Raw genomic sequence first — 24417 nt, 5'->3', positions numbered from 1 at the left:
TGGACATGATCTTTGCCTTGTGGGAAGATTTTTGACTTCTCCTTAAATATTTTTAGGACTCTTTAGATTATTTAGCTTTCTATTTCTCCTTGGGTTGGTTTTGGTAAATTATGTTTCCCTAGGAACTAGCCTATTGCTTCTAATATTTCAAGTAATGTTTTTCACAATTCTTAACAACAATTATGATTTTCTTGAGTTTAGGTTTTCAATCCAAAAATTTAAAAAGAAATTACCAGTATGTACTACTCGTTAACTGCTAGAAAGTACTTGTATTTGACCAAGTGAATGCACAAGCAGGGGGAATATTAATTGAACAACTGAGAAATGGCTAATTAGGCCCTTTTCCTTATAGACATGAGTACTGGTAGATGTAATTTTAGATTCCAAGTGATATATCACAAGTTTTTCCTTAGTGTAGTATATCTCATAGTTGGTACGATAGAATTAAGAATATCAATATTTCATGAAAATATACTCATGAAATCTAGAAGCAGTTGCCTCCTAATGAGTCTTGAGAACTGCTGGCTTTTCTCCGATGTGTGGCCAGGTTGGAACCAGCCATGCCCTCCACGTTCTCTACCTGCTTGAGTCTGGTCCACTGGAGAGCAGTGCCAACAGAGGTCTCCAGAGACTCTCAGATCACAGTGATGACAAGTTAATTTTACATAGAAAATTGTTTTGTTTTTCCCACCTCGAGAACAACCCCCCTCCCCCCCCCTTAAATAAACCACTTCCCTAAATGGTGTTTGCATTATTTTACATGACTTGGATGGCTGCTTCAGGTGATCATTCAGATCCTTCTTGGTCATTGTTCTCATTACTTGACTGCTGCCCAAATTTATCTCCCTGATTACTAGCTTACTGGCTGGTTACCAGCTTAGGAGATACTCACTGTCTCACTTGCTGTTCTTTCTTATTTGCAATTTCCAGGTTGTCCCTTGCTATCTTCCTGACTCATTAACCTTCAACTGTTTGATTCATTCAGCCAGTCTTCCATTCTTCCAACAATCATTACGAAGTGTCTGTGATGTGCCAGGGAGTGTGCTGGGCCAGGGATTTGGAATCAAGAGGACAAAGTTCTTGTTCTGAAGGAGAAAACCCATGCTCTGTGTATCACATCTCCATCAGCAATTCTCATCCCTGGCAGCATGTTAGCGTGTCTTGGAGGAGAAAGTGTTTATTTTGATGTTGTCATTTTGTTTTTTAATACTGATCCATTCTTCTCCTTTCAGATACTTTGGTGGGCCCAGGTGTCCATATTTTTAAAAGCTCCCCCCATGCACATGGATTGTAATGAGCATCCTGGGCTGAAAGTTTCTACTTGTTCCACTGCAGGAACTGTAAGTGTGCAGAAGTGGGGCACTTCCAACTACCTACCTGCTGAAGCAGTAGAATCATGCCCTGGTTTTCTCCTGACGGTTGGCTAAGAATTCATCAGATGCAAAATGGATTGGGCCAATTCCAGGCAGAAGAGCAGTCGGTGTGAACACAAGGAGATACAAACATGTCTAATTTGTACAGCTTGGGGAGTGGCAAATCTAACTATTTTCTTAAAACATCATGTATCCATGGAAAGTAGACTGAGAGAAGACAAGAAGCCAGCCATAGCCATATGAACGAGGGTCTTGCATTGGTACCCTGAGGCATTCAGATTTTATTCTGTGGATGATGGGAGCTGTTGGGGGGGATTTGAGAAATGGAGAAATATTACAAGATTCGTGTTTTACCAGGCTCTGCTGGTGGCCCAATAGAGGATTCCCTGGATGAAAGCAGCTATGTTCAGACAAAACACACTAGGAGGTTACATCAACAATTAGGTTGGACAGCGAAGGCTTTGTCCCTCTTTTATGACATACCCTGAGATGCTTATCTTTTCCTTCATCTTACCCTTCCTGTTTTATTCATTTCTTTCCAAGTGGTCTTCTGCAATTTACCCACCAATGCTCTGATTCCTCTTTCACTTGTTGGTTTCATCACCTTCTACTTTGTTTTCTTGGAAACCTAATTATTCTGAATGCAGCATGTTAGAACTGTTTGCAATATCCCCTTTCTCTGACGCACGATTCAGTGAATACATGATTTAGTAATGTATAGAAGGATGTGTATGTCGTTTGGGGGTAACAATCAACTCTACAGTGTTTTTCAACTACAGTGGAAGTGTGTTGGGAGATGTGGAAGGAAAGGTTTATCCCAAGTGAGGTTGACAATCTGCCAAGTTAATTCAGGAGGCCCCTTGGAATCAAAGCAAGTATGATGCTGGCACAGTTTGGAATCACAAGACCTGACTCCATGCCCTGGATTTAATTTCTTGGAAAATACTCTTTCCATTCTGAGCTTCTGTTTCCACATCTGTAAATTGGAAATTAAAATAATCCCAACAATTTATCTCACAGGGTTGTCATGAAGATCAATTAAAAGAGACATGAAAGAACTTTTAAAATATATATATATATCTTTATTGATTTCAAAGAGAGGGAGAGAGAGAGATAGAAACATCAATGATGAGAGAGTTGTCATTGATTGGCTGCCTCCTGCACGCCCCCAACTGGGAATCGAGCCCGCAACCAGGGCATGTGCCCTGACCAGGAATCAAACCCCGATCGCCTGGATCCTAGGTCGATGCTCAACCGCTGAGCCATGCCCAGCCAGGCAAAAGAACTTCTTAAACTGTATATTGAGGTAGAGATGTTAGTGGTTTGTTAATGAGAAAGACACTCTGGGATGGAGTAGAAAGTGAGCAACCATAAAGAGTCCTCTGCCTCTTCTTCCCTTTGCTGTAAAATCTATGGAAGTGCTTCTACTTTGGGGCCAGGGGGACTTTCTGCATGGTGCAATGTGTGTGGGTCAAAGAGAACATACCCTTGCCTCAACCTTACCCTTCTTGATGGGCTTGCTAGGGCGCCTCACCTTGTCTCTGTTGGGCTAGAGCACTGGTCACAATCCTTTCAGAAGACCTGGACTCTAGTGCTAGTTGCCCCATTAATTCTTGGACAAGGCTGAGCCTGGTTAAAGTTAAGACCTTGCACTCTAAAGCTAGACAATTAAAATTTGAATCCCAATTCTGCTAGTAATTAGTGATGAAACCAGCATGGTCACTTAACCTTTTTTTTTTAAACATCTTTATTGATTTCAGAGAGAGGAAGAGAGAGGGAAAGAGAGAGATACAAAACATCAATGATGAGAGAGTCATTGATCGGCTCTCATGCACGCCCCAAACTGGGGACGGAGCCCACAACCCGGGCATGTGCCCTGACCGGGAATCGAACCGCGATTGCCTGGGTCCTAGGCCAATGCTCAACCGCTGAGCCACGCGTGGCTGGGCCACTTAACCTTTCTGTCCCACAGTGGGCTCACCTATAAAATAGGGATCATAGCAATACCTATGTCATAGACTTTTGGGGTGAATTTAATCAGTTAATGCAGCCAAGAACTCAGAACAATAAATATTAGCTATTGTTTTCTAAGGTTAGGTCTTGCTCTGTGTGTGTGTGTGTGTGTGTGTGTGTGTGTGTGTGGTGTACCTTTTTCTGCAGTCCCAGCTGTGAAACAGTCTAGAATTAAGAGCTCAGGACTTAAAAAGGCATTTGTCAACTCCCAGGCCCATCCTCTTTATCTTTACTCTCCAATTTGCTCTCAGGTACTCTTGGTTCCTGACTGGGCTGAGGGACTAGGGACCCTAAATGACAGGAGAAAGAATAAAAGAGGAGGAGGGAGGGTTTAGAAAATCCAAGAGGGACACAGAGCGTGAGAGAAGTAGGCAGTGCTTGGGATAAAGTCCTTTGAGGTCAGATCTGGTCAGTTTCCCTTACAGACAGATGAGAAAACAAGTGCAGACATGCCCAAGGTCACACACTTCCAATGCATCACATCCCATTGATTCTGTCATCTTCATATCTTTCAAAGGAGAAGAGAGTTTAAGGGAAAAAAGGAAGTTCCACTGTGCCAAATACTGCAGCTTCATAGCATGTGTCCAGATTTATAAGTCAATATTTATTTATGTGGTTAATTGTTTAGTGTCTTCACCCCTCTCCCCTTCATGAGGGCAAGGATCCTGACTCTTACATTCAGTCTTGGCACATGGACTGAACACAGCAGGCAGAGAACCCGATCAGTATGAACTGATCCCAATCAACATGCCCACCTCCTCCACATTTTTTGTCACTTCTCCACCAACCCAGCCACCAAAACTTAGATAACAACTAGTTACTGGGAATTGACAAGATCAAGTTTTACCTTACTGAGAAAAATGAGGGCTTGAGAGTTGAGTTACAGACACATAATCTTTCATTTTTTGCACACTCAAGATTGTGACCTGTGAAATTTGAATCTAATGCACAAATCATTTCAGAACAACTCTGCCTCTTCATACTGTGAGCAATTCTCTTGGCCAGTGGATGTCAGGACAGGCTTCCCAGAAGAGGTGCCACTTAGGCTAACATTATAAAAGGACAGGAGTATCAGAGTAACAGTGCTCTTCATATCACCGAGTCCCTGACAACCTGTCATATTATACTAATATCTGAGCCTAATGCTTTCATAAATGTTATTTGAGATTCAACTTTGACCATTTGCTAAGGAGGCCAAGAAAGCAGATAAACCATTCTCTGCTGGTGAGGACATCATGTTTCTCATACCTGTATAATTACTTTAACTTGCTTGTACTAAAATTATCTGTTAATTTGTCTCTGTATCAACCTGAATAATGTCTGGGTCTTAGTCATATTTGTTCTCTAAGCATTTAGAGCAGAGTTCTGAAAGTAGATGATAAGCTCTTAAGTACACAAATGTGTAGATGAGAGACATGGGTTGTGCAGACATTGGTTCTTCCAACACACAATATATTTTTTTTACACTTTAACACAACTCTTAGTATGTAAGTCTTTTCTTGTTAGATGTTTCCTTTTGTAGGATGAAAGGACAAAAAGACTATGCCTTCTATTATTTCCCCTTGAGGAGCAAGGCCATTTGCATTGTTTAGGACACAGTGCTGGCTATATTTTAGTCCTAAGGAATGGCTAGTCTATGACTCTTGGGATATATTCCAATCTGCTGGACCAGTCCTTAAGATGAATAGGGCCAGGGGGTGGTCATATTAGGCTTAGTTTTGAAATCAAGGCAGCTAAATGTGATTTTAGAGAAAGAATAAAGCGTATTAGTTTCCACAGAAGTTTTGTTTCCAAAGAGCACAATAAAGGCTTTGTGTTTGGGTGATTGAATTAAGTAGTTAATAGTTATCAGGTGAACTCTACTCTTTCCTTGTTTGAATGTATTCTGTGTACCTCTCTGGTTGGGAGCATAGAGGGGAGATACTAACCAACAATACCCTTAGTAGTCATGACTTGCATCTGTCTTTGTTCCTGATGAGATGAGTTGGAGTCCTTTCTTCTGAAAGACCCATGGGGGTGCTGCTTCGGGGGTTGCCATGGAGAACCAGAATTTTAACCAATTGCCATTGCAGCCTTGGGTCTCACTATTTCCCATAGTGACCCTTATTAGGGAACAAAAAAATTTGAATATTGGCTTTTAGGAGCAGCAGCAGGCTTTTCAGTTTCCATTCATATTAGCTTATTTCTAATATGTTGTTGTGATCAATAGCTTTTGGGAAGCCACTTGCAGTTACTGAGCCTCAGTTTTTACTTCTACAAGCTGGGGATAGTAGCATGACTGGATTTAGCATTGCCCAGGGGTGGGCAGCAAAAGGGGGCAGAGTCATTGGAGTTCCTGGAACTTTCTAGTCTTCTTTTCCTGTGAATCACCTTCTCACTTCTCGAATGCCTTTGTTGGTATTCGAGCTTGCAGCCCCTTCTTCTTACCTCTCCGTCGGGCTTCATTATCCCAGGTCTTCCAGGAGTGTGCCGCATTCTGGGCACAGTTATTTGTCTCTCTCCTTCCACTGGAGGTTGCTCTCAAGGATGGGACGGTATGGCTGGTAGGCCACAGCCTGGTGAGGTAACTACACATAACATTTACCCGTTTGGCCTTGAATCAATGCACAGACAGGTAAATGTATTTATATAGTACACTTTTCAGGGGCAGCTATGGAATTTAACAGGTGCCTCCTGGAAAAGACCTTAACCCAAAGATGACACACTGTGATGGTAGAAATTTCAGGCTGCATGACAAGCTTCCGAGTAAATAAAAGGAAGTGGGTGAGATAGTTGGGACTCTCTGCATTTTACCGATGAGACATGCACCTACTCAGTCCAGTTTCATACAACCCGGAAGAATTTCTGGCTAGAAGGACCTAAAGAATTGACAACATGTGAGTATCATTTTCTGCAGAAGGGGTAAAAATGAGAAAGGATAGAAAGAAGGAAGTGCACAAACAGTTTAAATGTCTCCTGTTTCTTTGAGTTTTAAGAACATTTAAGGCTTTGTTTTTGGCACAATCCATGGTATCTCAGGCCAAGCAGACACAGAACATGGGTCTGACTGATGAGAATAAGCTGGTGGAATTTACAGATGCGCATACTTGTATCTCTCCCATCAGGCGACACAGACTAGTATTACAGGCCTTCTCCTATCAGCTCCTCAGGACCCATTAGAAAATCCCCCACTAGTCAAAAAACAAGGACACCATATTCTCTAACCCCCTTTGCCTCAGAAAAAAGCTCATGTCATGCTTCTGGAGTCATGTGTGCTATGCTTGCTGCCCGGAGTGACATTTGTCATGTCAGTGGTGGCTAAGGTGTTCAGGGTTCACTTGGGCATCCAGCTGTTGTTCTCTCCTTCACACCCATTGGTCTTGGACTTGTGGTCTTTCCAGAGAGAGGGAGCCATTCTTTGGTCATGAATCTGTCTAACTCCCTGTCTATTGCAGGACACTCTGAGGGGTGGCACTGGAAGTAGAATGAATTGATATGTTTGGTATAGCCATGACCATCTCGTCCATGTCCTGCCTCCCTTTTGGGGGCACCTTTGTCAACAAAATCCTGATGGATCAGCCTGAATGTGCAGCAATGATGACTGAGGCAGAGCCAGGCCCTCTTGTTGTATTAACAATCCAGGAAGATGGGAGTGCTCACCAAAGAGCCACAGGGAAAGGACATGCAGGGGACCCAGCAATATCACTGCTACCAAATCGACTCCTCCAACCTTTCTCAATGCCCACTATGCATGAAGTGTTCTGCTAGGGACTAGGGGCATAATGGTGACTAATGCCCAGATTGTGCCCTTGAGAAGCTCTTATCTGATAAGGGAACTTGGTGTAGAGACCAACGGTGGTGCTGGACAGTAGAGAGGTTAATATTGAAACTAGGTTCCTCTGCCTGCCTCCCAAAAGCCAATAATTGAGAAGCAAGTCCACACGCAAGGAAAGTCTGTTTATTCAAGAGCCACCAGCCTGAGAAGATGACAGACCAATGCGGTAAAGACCACCTTAACATCTCAGTGCAGGCAGAAGTTTTTATGAGCAGGGAAGGGGAAGGCAGAACAAAGGAAACCGGAGGGAGTGGGGGATTGTGGGCTCTCTCTTGAGGGTGCTGTGTCTGAATCAGCACAGTCTGCTCAATAACCATCTCAGAGTCAGTCGAGTGGTTATCTGGTGTTTGTTATCCTGGTATTAGGGTTGAAGGTGAGCAAATCTCCTGGAGCTGAAATACCTGAAGGCTGTAGTCTGTTTCCTTTCTTCCTAGAATCCTTTAAGCAAATAGGCTGTTTATCTGCAGCTACATGTGAATTTACAAGTCATAATTTACAGAAACAATGTTAAAAGAATGGTGGAGTGGGTTACAAGGACAATAATAAAATTGTCTGCAGAGAACAGAAGTTGCCCAGGGTAGGAAGCCTTTGTATTTGTTCTAGAAGGTTAGTTAGGAAAGACTCCAACAGAAGGGGTTCTGTCTGAGCTGAGTTTTGAAGCATGAATAGGAGCCTTCTAGGGGCAAGGAGACATTTCTTGGCAGAGGAAACTGCATGGGTAAAGATCTGTAGACCTACCTTGTTTGAAGGATTTCAAGTATTTTTAGTTCAGGCAACCATGGAGTCAAGGGCAATTGAAAGATTTAATGCCAGCAACTTTCCTTGAATTTCTGTAACCTTTGGGCTTACTGATAACACTGAGTGAGTTGTTTATTTCCCACAGAATATGAACACAAGGGAGATTGAAGTGGGAGTGTCCATGATGCTTTGCCAACTATCAAGGTGGAGAGGTCATACCAGTTCAAGCACAGAGGGCTCTCTGACTGACTGGCTACAAATCAAGCGCCACCCCCTCTCCAGTACATAAACATCCAGTCTCACTGAACATCCACTGGTTGGGAAGGGAAGCTCCCCACCCACAGGCCTGCTAAGAACAGCACACGCTGCTACAAGGAAAACTCAGAGGAGAAAATCTTGGAAGGAAAGTGGCCATGGACCTGATCCCAAGCTTTTCAGTGGAAACCTGGGTTCTCCTGGCTACCAGTCTGGTGCTCCTCTATCTGTGAGTTACTGTCCAGGCTCATGTCCTCGTAATCTTGGGCTTGGGGAACTCATTAGGCCCTCCTTTCCCTTATCTATTTTCAAGATCCAACAGTTCACAGAAAGGTAGTTGTTTAAGTGTTGGGTGCACAAACACCAGAGGAGTTATTATTGATCTTACCTTGATCTGTTGAAAGAGTAATGCCCCATCTGCCTCCAATGCTCAATTTCTATAGCCTGGAGAGTTTGGTGACATTACTTGCTCCTGGGGTGATTTTCTGATTGACTGACAGTTTGGGTAGACCTAGACTAATTAACCAGAATTCAGCAGAGGCAGATTAAAAACAACTGGCTTCTGTGCAGTGGGGTCCTTAGCCCTTTCTCATCTTCGGGGATCCTGGAGGCACGAGGGAGTGGCCTGGGCTTTTGTGGAGTTACCTTCACCTTTCTAGTTCTGTGTCTGCTGCAAGAGATGTGGGCAAGGAATGGCCTTTGTGTCACTAGGTTTGTTCCTGCTCCCCTCTCTCCCACTGTCTGGCATAATTTACGTAACAGGGTGCACCCCAGACCTCACTGGGGCTGGAGTCTGCCCCCTCCTCTCTTCACACCAGCTCCTCCCTCTATTCTCTCTCTCCCCAATACACCCCTCCTAAGACTCGGTTCCCACACCGTGTAAGTGGCAGAACTATTACCCCTAAATGAGAAAACTTCAGAGCAGAAGAAACTTAGCAGAAATCTTGAAATTGTATTCCTTTCTTCCACTTCTTTCCTCTAGTCTTTGGGGAGAGTTGGCACCATTAAAGAGATTTACTTTCCCCCAAAATGAAGTCTGCTAACTGCCTACGCAGGCAAAACCCTGAAAGCCAATTTGGATTTGAATATTTTTCCATTGCCCAGCCAGTGTAGCTCAGTGGTTGAGCTTTGACCTAGGATCCAGGAGATCGAGGTTCGATTCCTGGTCAGGGAACATGCCGGGGTTTCAGGCTCGATCCCGAGCAGGGGGTATGCAGGAGGCAGCCAATCAGTGACGTTCTCTCATCACTGATGTTTCTCTCTCTCTCTCTCTCTCTCCCTCTCCCTTCCTCTCTCTGAAATCAATAAAAAAATATGTAAAAAATGTTTTTCCATTAAGTTACAGTACAGGAGGATGAATCAAACCATCTAGCAGAGAAATTCCTTTCAAGCGTGAGATTCCTGGCACCATGAAACAGGTTGGGAGAGGAGTTATTTTGGACATGTGGGTAGGGAAGGCCCCTTCCATGTCCCATTTGACCTCTGTCTCAATTTCACTTTCGTAAAGAGTAGGAAATCATGATGATATGAATATAGAAAATATAAACTTTGTTTCAATTCTGTGAAAAAATATTATAAATACAGGGTATTGTGGCAACATATTTACTGTCTGGTGGCATTTTAAAATTAATTGATAGGGTTTAATTTCATTCTATTTAATACTAGATTTTTTAGTGAGATAAGACTCTAGCATGTTCTTACGAAGGATAAAAGAAGGGCTGTTGGTTCAGAATTTTTGGTACAAAGGTGTGTAAATAACCTCACACTCCTAGAATCAGGAACATGAGTCCATTGTACAAATATATACTTCTATGACATAGATTGTATATATGTTTTTAAATATACCTGCGCAGTGCATATTGTAATCTCATGGTGCAGGTGCATAAGTGAAATTGTGAGCCTATGATGATAAGGCAGGCATCCAGGTAGCAGTCTGGATGGAGTGGGAGAATATTTCTCCCAGATACCCTGGTCATGGTCCTACAGGTGGTCACTCATTAGGCAGGAGGGTAGACAACTCATCTCCTTGAAGCCTGGGGATAGGGATACCGTCTAAGTCATACTGTGTGGTGTGTGGCAGTGGGTCTGTCACTAGATACTGTTACCACTGGATAAAAACACTGTAGCCTTAGAACACACTGGTAGAGCCTTGAGTCAGTAGCTATATAGTAGACAGTGTCTTCTTATGGCAACAAAATGTAAATGATATAAAAATGATTGGATTTAATGTTAGTCCCTTCATTTGAACCGAAAGCTGCATTTCTCTACCAAAAAGAGGGAAGTTGGAAAGAAGCCAAGGAATTCACCCAGCCCGCCTCTGCCTTGATATGGAACCATATGAGTTTAGACACTGTATCAGATCACTCAGTGGGATCACTGTTGCTGACATAGTCACTCAATTACTTGACCAAACTTGAGAGTAACATGTTGAAAGTTCAGAAGCAAAATGGGTTTAATTGCTTTGCCATAGTTGTCATGGCAAAGAAAGGAACTGGTGTAGGACTAACCAAGGGTACCCAGGTTTTGACAGTCACTGCACACGATTGTACCAAATTTCTGGAGGAAGAATCCAAACACCCATCTGGGCTTGGCCAAGATGCCTCTGTTTTCCTTCAGCACAAGTCCTTTCACGCAAGTTTTCTGGGTTTATTTTATCACATATTGTAAGATTTGCTGGAGTTGTACAAAAGATTTGGAACCTGTACTGCCTTACAGGCTAATCTCCAAAGAAGAGGAGACAAGGTTTTAACTTTCTGGAACATTTTCTGGATACTCATTTATGTTGTACAATGCATCTTTTGCTATCAACAGGAAGGTACTGAAGTTGGGAAGGACCCCTTTTAGCGGAAAGTGCTTCCAGGGCATGTTGAACCATTATACAGAGCCAACTTTTCAGCCATGCTTTTCTTATTTGCCTCTATGGGGTGAGCCCAGGAGGCCTAGCAACTTCATCCTTAAAATGATTGCCAGCAGACTCTGTTTGTCCTCTGCTCTTCCATCTTTCAGATGGAGTGGAAGGCTTGCAAGGATCCCGAACCCCCAGTTGTGTGACTCCACACATGACACATGAAAGATCAAATGCAGGCAGGCCTAGCATAGGAAGCACTGGCCTTACTGGGATTTTGAGATAGTTGATACACAGAAAAAGCAGTAAACTCACTGCCTTCTGAGTGGCCATCTTGATAAAATGAGTGAGCCCTGCACTGTGCTTAGCAGGTGAGCGTCACAGGTTGGAGGACCAGGTGCCACAGGGGAAGAATGGTCTAGAAATGGAGTCTTTACTCATTGGTCCCTTTATACAGTTTCTATCAGGAAACATATGGGTCAATCACCCTTCTCTAGAGCTCAAGTCAACCAGGTTGCCTGACAACAGAGACTTGGGTGTGGCTGAAAGGCACTCACATTTCTGTGATGCCAGTGGAAGCCCTGAACACAGTTTTAATTCTATAGAAATAAGTATACTGTGGCTATTCCAAGGCCTCTTTAGGATTATATATTTAAGAAGCACCAGAACCTAACACAGGGTCAGGGCATAGAGGGAAGGAAAAGCATAAATGTCACTGAGCAAACTGTAAGAGCAATGTCTTGGTAGGCTCATAGTAACTCTGTTATTGAGGGAATGAAGTTAAGCAAAATGTCATCATTGGAGCAGAAATGCTTTGTGCATAGAACTAGGATCTCCAACTTACTAAAAAATATGACTGGATTTTCTGAAAATATTTTAGCCAGAACCTCTCAGGAACATTCCCATTTGGAAACATTTATCAAGTAATCACTTTGGGATTGGGTCCATGAAGATTTCAGCTGCTCTTATTTAATCACTATGACTTTTTCTGGGGTTCACAGTGAAAGTGGGAAAGGAGATGATGAGCGAGTATAATTATTGCTATTGGAGTTGCTGTTGTTATTTATCGCCTACATGTTCATTCCCTAGCTTGACTGTTCCAGTTCTAAGTCGGTGACTGGCCAGCCCCAGCACCTATTCCGTAATTCCTATAACCTGTCTTTCTCTTTCACTTTAAAGATATGGGACCTATAAACATGGACTTTTTAAGAAGCTGGGAATTCCTGGGCCAAAACCCTATCCTTTTGTGGGAACTATTCTGGGATACCGTAAGGTGAGTGTTGTTTGAGTGCTGTCTTTTGCTTCTTATGGTTACAAATCACAGCTGAGTTCCACAGTACAAGGGCCCTGCTCAGGAGGAAGTTCTGAGGTTTCACACTTCCCAGGTTTTCCCAGGGCTCTGTGTCAGCTCTTAGGAGCCTCAGGTTTTGCCTCAGTGGGGCAGCAGAGCTCTCTCGCTGATTCAGCACAAAACTTGTTCCAACTTGTGAGCATCATGCTAGGTGCAGACTCCAGGAAGACATAATCGTACTTAGGATTAGGAGAAAAGCATGACAGGGTGCCTGGCAGTGCCTCATGAAGTTGTATGTGCTAGAGTCAGACTTTCCTGTTCACAGGATATGCTCTGGGCAGCTTTTTTTTTCTTCCTCCTGGATAGATTCAAAACGTCAGTGTATTAGGCAGTCCAAGAATTCACCATCGGGTAATTTGCACATATGTACAATTCTCTCAAGAACTGCTAAATCCCTGCAGTTATTTCCATGCCTCTAACTCACCCTTTTCTTCCCATGACATTTTTGGGGGATTTGAGAGATGGAACAAGAGCTTTCTGCTTTACTTCCCTGCCCTCGAAGGAGGCACCTTATGGCTGAGACTGAGAGGGAGTGGGTATAACTGAGACAAGATGGTGTTTGTCTATGGACTTCAGATATTTAACCTCTAAGTGAATTGTGTGGGGTTTTTAAAAAACAAAAGCAGTTACTTATACGAAATTACTGGAAAGGAGACGATTTAACAAAATTACTTAAAAATTAAATTACCTGAATGGAATGTAGTAGGTGACACACAGGCTGTCAATTTTGACAGACCCCTTGTGATTGATCCAGCGCTGATGCTTGCCCCAGGGCCTGACCCGTAGATGGAAAGTTATAAGCTCACATTTATTAGGCCAGCAGAGAGAGCCTTGTGCAGACTGCTCTCTGCTGCAGATTTTCTTTCCTGCAATGGAGAGGCTTCATTCTCAGATTCTAATTCTCCCAGCTAAGGTCTCAATGCCTTTATTAGTCTAGGAACTTCCCATACTTTTTGCCTCTGAAAAGGAAATAATTTCCTTTCCACCTTTCCCAGATCAACTCCTTATAGATGACCCCAAGACCCACATAGATGGAACTTCCTTTGCATAGTTAAAGCATCAAATATCACAGCTGAAACTTAACAACAAGAAGATGTATTTTTTTATTACAGAAGTGAAAATGCAGAGAAAGTGTTTTAATTTGGTCTGTCCTTCTGGAATGGTGGCATCTCCCCTCTTTTCTGTGTTGAGCTGGAAAACTGGAAAGCATGTCACTTTGTCATTCATTCATTCACTCACTCACTTCTCGCTCGACCAACATGCCTTAGACTTGTTTAAATCTTCTAGACTAAAGGAAGTCACTGGTGTCTTAAACTTCCTGATTCTGCTAGGATTCTGGAGAGGGCTCATGAGATAAATGAAAAGAATGCTTGAGGAGGAGATCAAAGAGTGTGCAGGTCACTCTTACTCTCCCTCAGCTCATTTCTGGAGTGTCTATGGAGGTAATAATTCCGGAGGTTATGAGATCTTACAGATACATGCATAACATGTATTTCCCAGAAAGAAAAGGAGGTACTTAGTACCATAGACAAAGGTAAGTTGAGTATCAACACTACTTGGAGAAAATTCAAGAGTGATTTTAAATTCTCCATTTCAAACATCTCCTCTGTTTTCTCTCTGTTCCCCTAGACACCTCAGAATAAGAGCTTCCCTCTATCTGCCAGTAAGCCTAATTAAGGGATTCGAGTAATTTTGGTCACAGTTAGATGCAGAGTTCAGTACATTTAAATTAATAATCTAATTTTGTTTCTTTTTGCAGGGTTTTGGGAATTTTGACATGGAATGTTTTAAAAAGTATGGAAATACATGGGGGTGAGTATTCAGGAAACTCCCATTGGATAGACTTGCTGTTATGATGAGGGCCCCTGTGGTGTGCAGATAGTCTCAGCCCAGAGCCTATTGTAAAGCTTTTGGAGGCTTGTCCTACCAGGACCCCCGCTGTCACTAGGTGTCCAGGTCTGCATTCTAAATCAAGCTGGGGAGTTGCAGGTTATCATACAGAAAGTGGCCGCGGGACTGGCACCCCTTTCTGTCCAGTGTCTCATTATTTCTCTCTTCTCCATTTTTCCTTCCTTCAATCTCCTTTAATTAGATGAAAGGCATTATTTCAGACCCATTTAGTATATGCCTGTCATAACCCATTTCCTACATAATTGACTATTAATTAAAAGCCAAAACCCTTAATTTTATATTTGGATTTGTTCCATCCTTTTGAAACAGGGCTGTGGTTTAGGTAAACAGAATGGGAAACCATATCTGCTCAGCTTTGTTTTCACTTCCTCCACAAGTAGGGAGTTTGGGTTTTTAAAAACTTTTATGTCAAGACATCAGTAGAGGTACAGTTTGTACAAGTCTTGCTTTACCCACTCTAGCCTACTGACTTTGAAGAGATGTAGGATGTTTCTAAGCAACACTGCTTCCTGGTGGGCTGATGGACTTGAGGGTTTTGTAAAGTGGTCTCGGCCAGTTGCAGTGGCTGCTCCCACTCAGAGCTGCTGGAGGTGCGTGAGAGCCGGAGAGGTGTGACGCGGTGCTTGTGTTCTAGAAGCAAGTGGCAGAAGGCTTTACCTCTCAGTACTTTTTCACCCTCTTACCAATCCTCAGGAACCATAAGGGTCTACTGAGTTGGCAGGGCCCAGAAAGGCTACATGATGGAGTAGAAAGAACACAGGCACTGGGTCACCACTGGCCCAGGTCCAACTGCCCTTCCAACACGGACCACCTGTGAGCTCTGGATGGAGTCACTTTCTTTCTTTAGAAAACGGTTCTCTTGCTTGGGTGTGTATAAGAACCACCTTGGAGAGCTTGTTAAAAATACAGGGTGTTGGGGCCTAGCCCTCAGCAACACTGAAACGAGAATCTGGACTGGGGCCCAAGAATCTGCGTGTTGCTTGGCAGTGTAACAAACGCTAAGGCTGGTGTGAGGTCCTACATGTAAAGGGTTACCCAGAACCTTGTGTCTCTCCACCCAGGTGTTTTTGAAAAACACGATGGGGAGAGGGGAGTCATCCAAGAAATATGATCAATCAGACCAACCTGAGTGCCACCACAGTTACTTAGATCGCTGCTTCAACACTAAATGTACCTGACACCCACTTAAACCTTCTGAGTTTCAGAAGATTTTTTTAAAATGGGCAGCACTCAGTGGAGTGGTTCTCATTCATTTTTATGTGATCACAAAACTGCTTGAAATTCATCTGAAGAGTCAAGGAAAGAACAGATAAGACTTGTGGAAAATCTTCCATTTTGCTCTAGCTAATGCAAATGATTTATAGTAAAAGATAAAATGCCAGAGGAAAGTGTTACCAAAGTTATAGTAAACATCATGTAATTCAACTTACAGTAAACCAGTCAGGAGATGAGGCCAAATTGGGATGTATCACACAGGAGTCGGCTCTGTGTGGTATGTGTGTTAAAGTGGGCTTGCCCTGCTGCTGACTGATGTCACCTACATGGAGCGCAAGGCCCACTTAGGACCCACATATAGAATAAATATAAGTAATGAAAAAATATATACATTTTAAATATATCTTTATTGATTTCAGAGAGAGGAAAGGAGAGGGAGAGAGAGAGAGAGAAACATCAGCGGCGAGAGAGTCATTGATTGGCTCCAGCCTGCAACCCGGGCATGTGCCCTGACCGGGAATCGAACCCTGATCGCTTGGATCCTAGATCGACGCTCAACCACTGAGCCACGCCTGGCCGGGCAAAAAAAGAAAATATTTTTAAATGACTAGTACATGCTCTTTTGTATTTTTTATTCTCTTTGTCCTTTGTTTTAAATATTTCTAAACTTGATTCTACCCAGGACTTCTCTTTAATAGTTAAAATATATCCTTTAAACAATTGTAAACTAGTAAACAAAATTTTAAAAATAGGGCAAAGAAATAATTCATATTCCTACTATATCTTTTTGAGCATTCCAAGCCTCTTTTATTTGCAGGCACATTTTTACATTTTTGTGATCAGTATGTCTATACTTTTCATCAAATATTTTGTCATATGCAATTTTTAGGTTCTTGATACATCTTCAAAGTATACTTTTTAAGAAAATATATCTTTATTGATTTCAGAGAAGAAGGGAGACGGAGAGAGAGATAGAAACGTCAATGATGAGAGAGTAGTCATTGATCAGCTGCCTCCTGCATGCCCCAGACTGGGAATCGAACTGCAATCTCCTGGATCCTAGGTCGATACTCAACCACTGAGCCACGCCTGGCTGGGCAAAAGTATACTTTTTAAAACACAAATTGATTAAAATCCATTTATATAGTGTTTTACAGGCCAAGAAATGTACAGAACCTCAACATTCAGTCAATGAACTCTATTCTCAGAAGTGTTTTACGAGAATACCAAATTCTTTGCCCTCCCTCCAAAAAGATACTTCTGTTTCTACTCCTGAAAATGATGCATTTATTACACCACGTCTCAAGAACAATCCTTTGAGATCCCAAAATTTCTGCAGAGAGTGAAGAAAACCTTGTCTAGAATGCAAAGCCTTGACACAGAGTGTAGTGCAAGAGATACATAAATGGGGCCATTTCAGAGGAGTGTGTGCACCCCTGGCCGACGAGCCATGAGAAGAGCTGGAGGGCCCAGCTGGGTGGCCCCAGCTGGGAAGCATGGCCAGCCGGGACTGCATGGCCTCTAGGGCCACCTCCTCCTTATCTTCAGAGGCAGTTGTGCCTCCTGGAGGTTCAGGCTCTGGAAGGATGTCAGTCACTTTAGTAGGTGCTTTGCCCAAGGCCCCTGCTGTAATTTCAGACAGAATTTGTCAATTTCCATTTCTGCGGCTTCTTCTATTTCTTCCTGGTCATCCATGCTTTCAAAACTGCCCTCTAACATCTCTTCTATGATGCCAGCCTTCATCATCTCTTTGGACAGTTCCTGCATGGTGGCCTAGATTTCTGGGATCTTCACAAGATTCTGCATGTCCTTCATCACTTCTGTGCTCTTCTGCAGGGAACCAGCCCCTTGCAAAACCTACAGCTGGTTCTTCATCTCCATGAGCACAGAGTTCATGTGAGCTTTGGACGCATGGAGCTTGCTTATAGCCTTCCTTGACCTGATCATCTCCTTGGCCAGGACCACACAGAAATCTTTCTGACCCTTGTTGGCAGCATCTTTCACAGATCATTTCACTTTTTCTCTTTCTCTTTGAGTATCTCTTATTTGCTTCTCAGCAACTCTCATTTCCTTTCTTATCTTCAATGACCATTCATTGATCTAGGTTGAGGTTCGATTCCGATTGGGGCATGTAGGGGAGGCACTCAATTGATGTATTTCTCTCACATCCATGTTTCGATGTTTCTCTCTCTGTCTCTCTCCACCCTCTCTTCTCCCCCTCACCCCCACCCATTCCTCCCTCTCAGCTCTTTGGGTGGCTTCTTCTGGGTTTTTCCAAACAGCCCCATGGCTTACTGAATTCTTCTTGTCCCTTCTGGCTTTTCATTTCCTGCACCCAGGCAGGTCACTGGCAACCACCTGGGAAGAGCTGGTGAGAGGATGGGAGTCCAGCCAAAAGCATATTTTTTAAGTGAGTTAGTGGGTGGGCTCTCATTGTTGTTTTTTTCTGTTCTTAGATAATTTATTGGCCTTTACCTATTTACTAACTTAACTTTTTGATAATGAAATAGTTTAAAAATATAAACAATTATAAAGAATGGTACAGGAAATTCCCATGTACACACCACCTGGATTTAAATGTTCTAATGTAATTTCTAACAGTAATCTCTAGAAATATAGATTCTGTAGCATCTTAATGAAAATCTGGACTTCCAGGAGTGGCTCCAGCTACAGAAACTGGCTTATTCAATTTAATCAGCTCTGTTTTCCTGACACAGGCTCTATGATGGTTCACAGCCTGTATTGGCGATCACTGATCCAGACATGATCAAAGCAGTCCTAGTGAAAGAATGTTATTCTGTCTTCACAAATCGGCGGGTAGGCATCCATTCCTTTTTAAATTAAATATTTATTAATTTATTTTTAATATTGAAATAATAATAGATTAACAGGAAATTGCCAAAAAATATATCCAGGTAGATACCATGTCATGTATCCTTCATTCTGTTTCCTCCAATAGTAATGTCTTGTATAACTATGGTACAATATCAGAACAGGAAATTGACACTGGTACTATCCACAGAGCTTGTTCAGATTTCATCAGTTTTATGTGCGCTAATTTGTGTGTGTGTGCTGCGTATTAAAATTGATCATGTATGTAGATTTGTGTAACTACCACCACAATGAAGATACAGAACTGTTCCACCACCATAAGTTTCTCTCTTACTGTTCTTTTATAGTTACAGTGTGCAGCTTGTCTTTTCCTTTATCAGGGTCCTTAGCAGTACAAACATTTTTTTTAACTGATGAAGATAGTTTATCAATTTTTTTTCTTTTATGGGTTGGGCTTTTTGTGCCAAGTACAAAAACTCTTCACATAGTCCTAGGTTCCAAAGATTTTCTTCTGTTTCTCTAAAAATTGTATAGGTTTATGTTTTACATTTAAGTATATGATCCATTTAATTCTAATTTTTGTATAAGGTGTGAACTATAGGTCAAGGTTCTTTTTTTCCCTGTGGATGTCTAATTGCTGAAGCACCATTTGTGAAAAGGCTACCCTTCCTCCACCCACCCTCCACTCCACTCCTCCCAAGGGAAGGAGGATACAGGAACCAGACGGTGCAGAGCAATACAGGGCCTCCTCTCCTAAGGGCCCTCCTATTGTTTTCCTAAACAACTATACCTGTGCATACCTCCACACAGTTAGACCTAAAGCAGCTGCACATGCACACCCACCTGGACCCCAAGATCCTCGGGCACATACCTCATATGTTTATGAGGCTCACTTATCTGTGAAACAGAATTGATGTTTCTGGTGGAGGCTTGAACTGGCCAAAAAAAAGATAGTAGTCTGAGCTTGGTGTCATGTACTGGCAGGTAGGAGGGACAGGCTCTGACCTGCCAACTCCCCTAGCAATATGAATCTTGGCAAGAGGTGGACTGCAGGACCTGCTGGAAACAAGGGCGGGTCCTGTTTAGGAGGGGCTTCCTTAGAGCAGATTAGAAGGGAGGTGGGGTCTTGTTCTCTCCAGATGGGCTTGGTTGGGACATTTAGAGAGAATAGCTTCGGGGAACTGGGCTGCTTTTATGCACATGGCCAGCCACGTATGCCAGGGCTGGCTGCTGGAGTGACTCCCACAACTCTGGGTGGTGGCATACTTGGGGCGGCTCTAGTGGCTGTGGAGGGTGATAAGGCAGGACTCAGAACGCTAGATTCTGCAAGTGTGAAAACCTGTGGAATCATCATCAGCAAAATCAGCAGGGCGTTCACGGTAGCTGTGCTGGCTACTGGTTTCCTCAGCAGCTGTTCAGGTCTGGTGGGGTTTTCCGCAGAGCAGGACGTGGAAAATCATGATAGCTTCTGACAAATGACTGTACTAACAGTTCCTACTCTTCTTTGCTCTTTGCTGTCACTAGATTTATCATCTGTGCTGGTATAGTGGGCACAGTGAAACCAAAGCGGGCCTTTTGGATGGTGCCCTAAAAGGTTAGAGAACATTGCCACTCACCCTGATGTTCTTTCCTCAGCAAGGGGATGGCTCTCAGGCTGGGCAGTGCCCTCCTGGCGCTGAGCAGTGCCGGCCTGGGGAATGAGGTGATGCAGGCAAAATGAGACTGTTCTCCCTGCCCATTTTGTAGTTATTCTCAGGTGTTGTTTTGTTGCTGCTGTTGTTTTGGGTTTTGGTGTGTTTTTTTTCCTCCACTCTGTTGCTAAAGATTCCTGAGTGAACTACTGAACTCTTCTAGACCTATTTTTGTTTGTGGATGGCTATCTAATTGTTCTTTGTGGGGCAACAGAAGCTGGCGTCTCTAACTTTGCCATCTTAGTGATGTGACTCCAGGCTTTCGTTAGTTAATTCGATGTTAGCTGTAAACTTTTCTGTAGATGCTCTCTATAAAGTTGAGAAAGATTCCCTCTCTTCCTAGTTGGTAAGTTTTTATCATGAATGCGTATTGGAGATATACATTTAAAACAAAATACAAGTAGGAAGAAAAAGATGGAAGAAAGTCTCAAGTAGGTTGGCTTGATTGGCCAGTCCCAACCTGAGAAATAGAATCACATCTTCATTTTTTTCTTTTATCCCTGGTGGAAAAATATAGGGGGAAAGGGTTTCCTTGAAATTTTATTATTTTTTAATAATAGCAAGTAGATTCCTAATCTTTTAAGTATTAACTACTTTTTTAAAAAAATCACCATTAAGACATCCTTTTTTTCAAGTTGCTTATGTTGTACATACAAGTAAAGACAGAACTGGTCTGAGGCAGCATACAGTTTGCCAAAGCTACCTGTCTGTCTGTCAAGAATTTCTTTCTATTCCGCACATCCCTGGATGACGTACTAGACGTATTGCTATTTATTCCCTTGGAGAAGCAGTTTCCCTGACACATGGGTCCTTTGCATTGAAAAAGGTGATTAGAATAAAGGCTGGAAAGCACATCAGGTGTCTGGAAGTCTCCTGCACCTTCATGAGATGCTAGACATTTGGGATAAGTATTTATTGAGTATCTAGCATAGGACCTGCTACTAAGTAGGCAGTCACCAAATATTTGTTGAATAATTGATGCCCGTTTAACAGATTTTCTACAACTGTTGAGACCTCCAGAACTAATGTAGAGCAACATGTCTTTTGCTTTTACTCTAGCCTTTTGCTGCAATGGGGTTTATGAAAAGTTCCATCTCTATGGCTGAGGATGAGACTTGGAAGAGAATACGAACGCTGCTGTCTCCAACCTTCACCAGTGGAAAGCTCAAGGAGGTAAGCATATAAGAGGATATTTAAATTGAAAGTTAAAGAATGCATCTGGAACAGGTAGAAAATAAGGTAGTTCTTTCCAAGGGTAGCCTGCTGAATTTGAGCTTCCTAAAAATGGTCTTTCATTTTTATGTCCTAGAAGTGGCATTATAAGCTTCATTACAAAATATTGCTTACTGCTCCATGCTTGAGAAAGGTAGGTTTTCTAGGACACGAGTCTTCACGTTTAATTGCGGGTGGTGCTGTATTTTGTGTCTAGATGTTCCCCATCGTTGGCAAGTATGGAGATGTGTTGGTGAGGAACCTGAGGAAGGAAGCAGAGAAAGGCAAGCCCGTCACCTTGAAAGAGTAAGTAGGAGTCCAGCTGCTGCGATTCTGAGCTCTGCCCCAAGGCCTCCAGCCGCCTGACAGCCGAAATTCCCACTGTTGAGTTCCTCTGGTGACCAAACAGAAGTAGGTGTGTGGTGTTAGAACTCCAGGGGGCTGCCCGAGAAGACGTGGCTCACCCAGAAAGGCAGGGCAGCCAGGAGAGAAAGATCTTTTCCTGTGTACATGCACCAGGATTAATTTGTCTGCTTAATTGTCACCTTGGATATTCTGGAAGACAAAAATACCCAGCTTAGAAAGTAGAAACACGATTGTAGCAGTTTTGGTGTAGAGAGTGTGACATAGGGCAGGGAAGGCACTGCTATGTGTTGGTGGGCAGTGGGTGGCGCAGGGAATTTGCAACGTGGAACTTGGAACAACTTAAACCCCTTCATGATTTTGGTGCGGATACCAGCAAAACACTAAATACTAAACCTTACCATCACTTCTCCTTTCCTTAGTCTCAGAATAAAGAAGGTCCTGTACAGACTATGGGTCGGGCGAGCATGTCATTTATTTTCTAAAGTAAGATACTTCCGCCCGGCTGGATGTGGCTCATGGTTGAGCATCGCCCTTTGATCCAGGAGATCACGGTTCAATTCCTGGTCAGGGCACATGGGCAGGCTGTCGGGGGCGTGCAGGAGGCAGCCCATCAATGACTCTCTCATCATGGATGTTTCAGCTCTCTTCTCCCTCTCCCTTCCTCTCTCTGAAATCAATAAAATATATTTTAAAAATCTTAAAAATGTAAGATTCTTCTAACTATGGGGGAACAACAGAGGTAAAGTGAGACTGATCTGGGAAAACTGGGGACATGTGATCACTCACCTCTGGGATTCCCCCAAGTCGATTTTGGAGTGATTTATTATTAGTATTTTTTAAGCCAGGAACATTCTTAATTCTTACATTTTACAGAAATGAGCCTGCCCTCGAGGCAACTTCGGATCACTGGAGTTGAGGAGAGTGGGTCTTTCAGGAGCTTTAGCAGGAGTGCAGAGAAGGAGGGATGGTGTTCCTGGCAACTCAGACCAGTGCTGCTGTTCTGTAATGTGCTGGAGCAGAATCAGCTCTGAGCACAGATACTGTGTGAGGCAAGAGCCACATCAGTGTCACCTTTCTTGATTCCACTAGGAAGAGTTCATTGTCTACCCTTTGTCCTGCTCAGGCACAGCGCTGGTACTATTGTCCAGACTCCAAACACTACTGTAATTTGTCTGGTTATGTGTCTCCATCCCTCTGACTGATCTCGTGTGCTCACAGGTGGGTCTAACTTGCCTTAGTGTGCCCATGACCCAGCATAGGGCCAGCTGCACCTCATGACTGAGTGTGACAGGAGCACAGATTCTTTAGATGGTCCAGCAGATGGTTTTGACAGTTGTGTGGCTCTTTACCTGTCTTTCTCTGGGTATATGAATTTACATGCCCCTCTTGTTTTTGTTGCATAAGGATAGTAGAGAGTTGCTGATTTTAATTTTCTATGTCTTTCTTTCTCTACTCAGCATCTTTGGGGCCTACAGCATGGATGTGATTACTAGCACATCATTTGGAGTGAACATCGATTCCCTCAACAACCCACAAGATCCCTTTGTGGAAAATGTCAAGCAGCTCTTGAAATTTAATTTCCTCGATCCATTCGTTCTCCTAATGGGTATGTAGACTACTGTATTTTTTTTTATTTCTCCCTCATCTCCTTCCTCCTTTCCCATCTCCTCTCTCTCTCTCCTCATTTGAGATATAATTCACATACTGTATAATTCATCTATTTAAAATGTACAGTTCTATCATTTTTACAACCTAGTGTCTGTTCACAGATAAAAAATGTGACGTGCATACATAAATAGATGGACAGGTAGCTAGATAAATAGATAGAATGGATATTATTCAGCCACAAAAGGGAAGAAAACCCTGCCATTTGCAACAACATGGGTGAACTTTGAGGGTATTATGCTAAGTGAAATAAGACAGAGAAAGACAAATACTGTATGATCTCACTTATATGTGGACTCTGAAAAATACCCAAACTCATAGAAAAACAAGAATGATTTGTGGTTATCAGAGGCAGGGTTTGAGGGTGGGGGAAATAGATGACGGTGCTCAAAAGGTACAGACTCTCAGAAGATAAACAAGAATGTAGATTCTTAAAGTTCTCATTATATGGAAAGAAAAAATTTTTGAACTCTGTAAGGTAATTTATGTTAACTAAACTTATTATGGTAATTATTCTTCAGTATATTTATGTCAAGTCATTATGTTGTACGCCTTAAACTTACACAGTACTTCATGTCAATTATAACTCAATGAAATGGAAAAAATGGTTTTTAGTACATTCACAGATATGTGCAGCCATCATTATATTAATTATAACATTTTTGTCAACTTAGATATACGGTACTTTTAACTTTAACATCCCACTCCCCTTAGCCCAAAACAACCTCTAATCTACTTTCTGCCTCTATAGATTTGCCTTGCTGGACACTTCACATAAATAGAATCACATATGTGGGTTTTTGTGGCTGGCTTTTTACAATTTAGCATAATGTTTTCAAGAGTCACCCATGTTGGAGCATGTATCGGTACTTTATATTTTATTATGGCCAAATAATATTCCAGTGTTTGAACATTCTGCATTATGTTTATTCACTCATCAGTTGATGGACATTTGGGTTGTTCTACCTTTTGGCTATTGTGCTGCTGTAAATATTCTGTACAAGTTCTTTTTTTATTACCTGTTTCCATTTTGGGGGGTTTCTTTTGGTTTAATTCTCCCACTCAGGGGTAGAATTGATATATCCTATATCAATCTGTGTTTACCGTATTAAGGAACTGCTAAACTTTATTCTACA

The 24417-nt window shown here is 42.6% G+C and overlaps 1 protein-coding gene and 1 pseudogene across 2 annotated transcripts in view; one reads left to right on the top strand and one right to left on the bottom strand.

The window, feature by feature from the left end:
- The first annotated feature begins 8235 nt into the window (after window positions 1-8235).
- The window catches only part of LOC308554663 (cytochrome P450 3A12-like), a 29608-nt gene continuing 13426 nt past the window's right edge, over window positions 8236-24417 (top strand). The window contains exons 1-7 of the mRNA XM_081132014.1: window positions 8236-8422; window positions 12218-12311; window positions 14149-14201; window positions 18233-18332; window positions 21098-21211; window positions 21468-21556; window positions 23074-23222. Coding sequence (XP_080988140.1) covers window positions 8352-8422; window positions 12218-12311; window positions 14149-14201; window positions 18233-18332; window positions 21098-21211; window positions 21468-21556; window positions 23074-23222 — 670 coding nt within the window. The 5' untranslated portion in view covers window positions 8236-8351. The remainder of the gene's footprint in view (window positions 8423-12217; window positions 12312-14148; window positions 14202-18232; window positions 18333-21097; window positions 21212-21467; window positions 21557-23073; window positions 23223-24417) is intronic.
- LOC308554667 (charged multivesicular body protein 3-like) lies at window positions 16093-18086 on the bottom strand (annotated as a pseudogene). Its single transcript has 2 exons — window positions 17759-18086; window positions 16093-17615 (listed from the first exon to the last, which is right to left on the bottom strand). The product of its transcript is annotated as a charged multivesicular body protein 3-like (transcript).

Source organism: Miniopterus schreibersii (assembly GCF_964146895.1).
Source record: "Miniopterus schreibersii genome assembly, chromosome: 3".
In the NCBI taxonomy this organism is placed as follows: domain Eukaryota; kingdom Metazoa; phylum Chordata; class Mammalia; order Chiroptera; family Miniopteridae; genus Miniopterus; species Miniopterus schreibersii.
The sequence above is the reverse complement of the archived record's forward strand: the minus strand, read 5'-3'. Positions and strand labels throughout refer to the sequence as shown.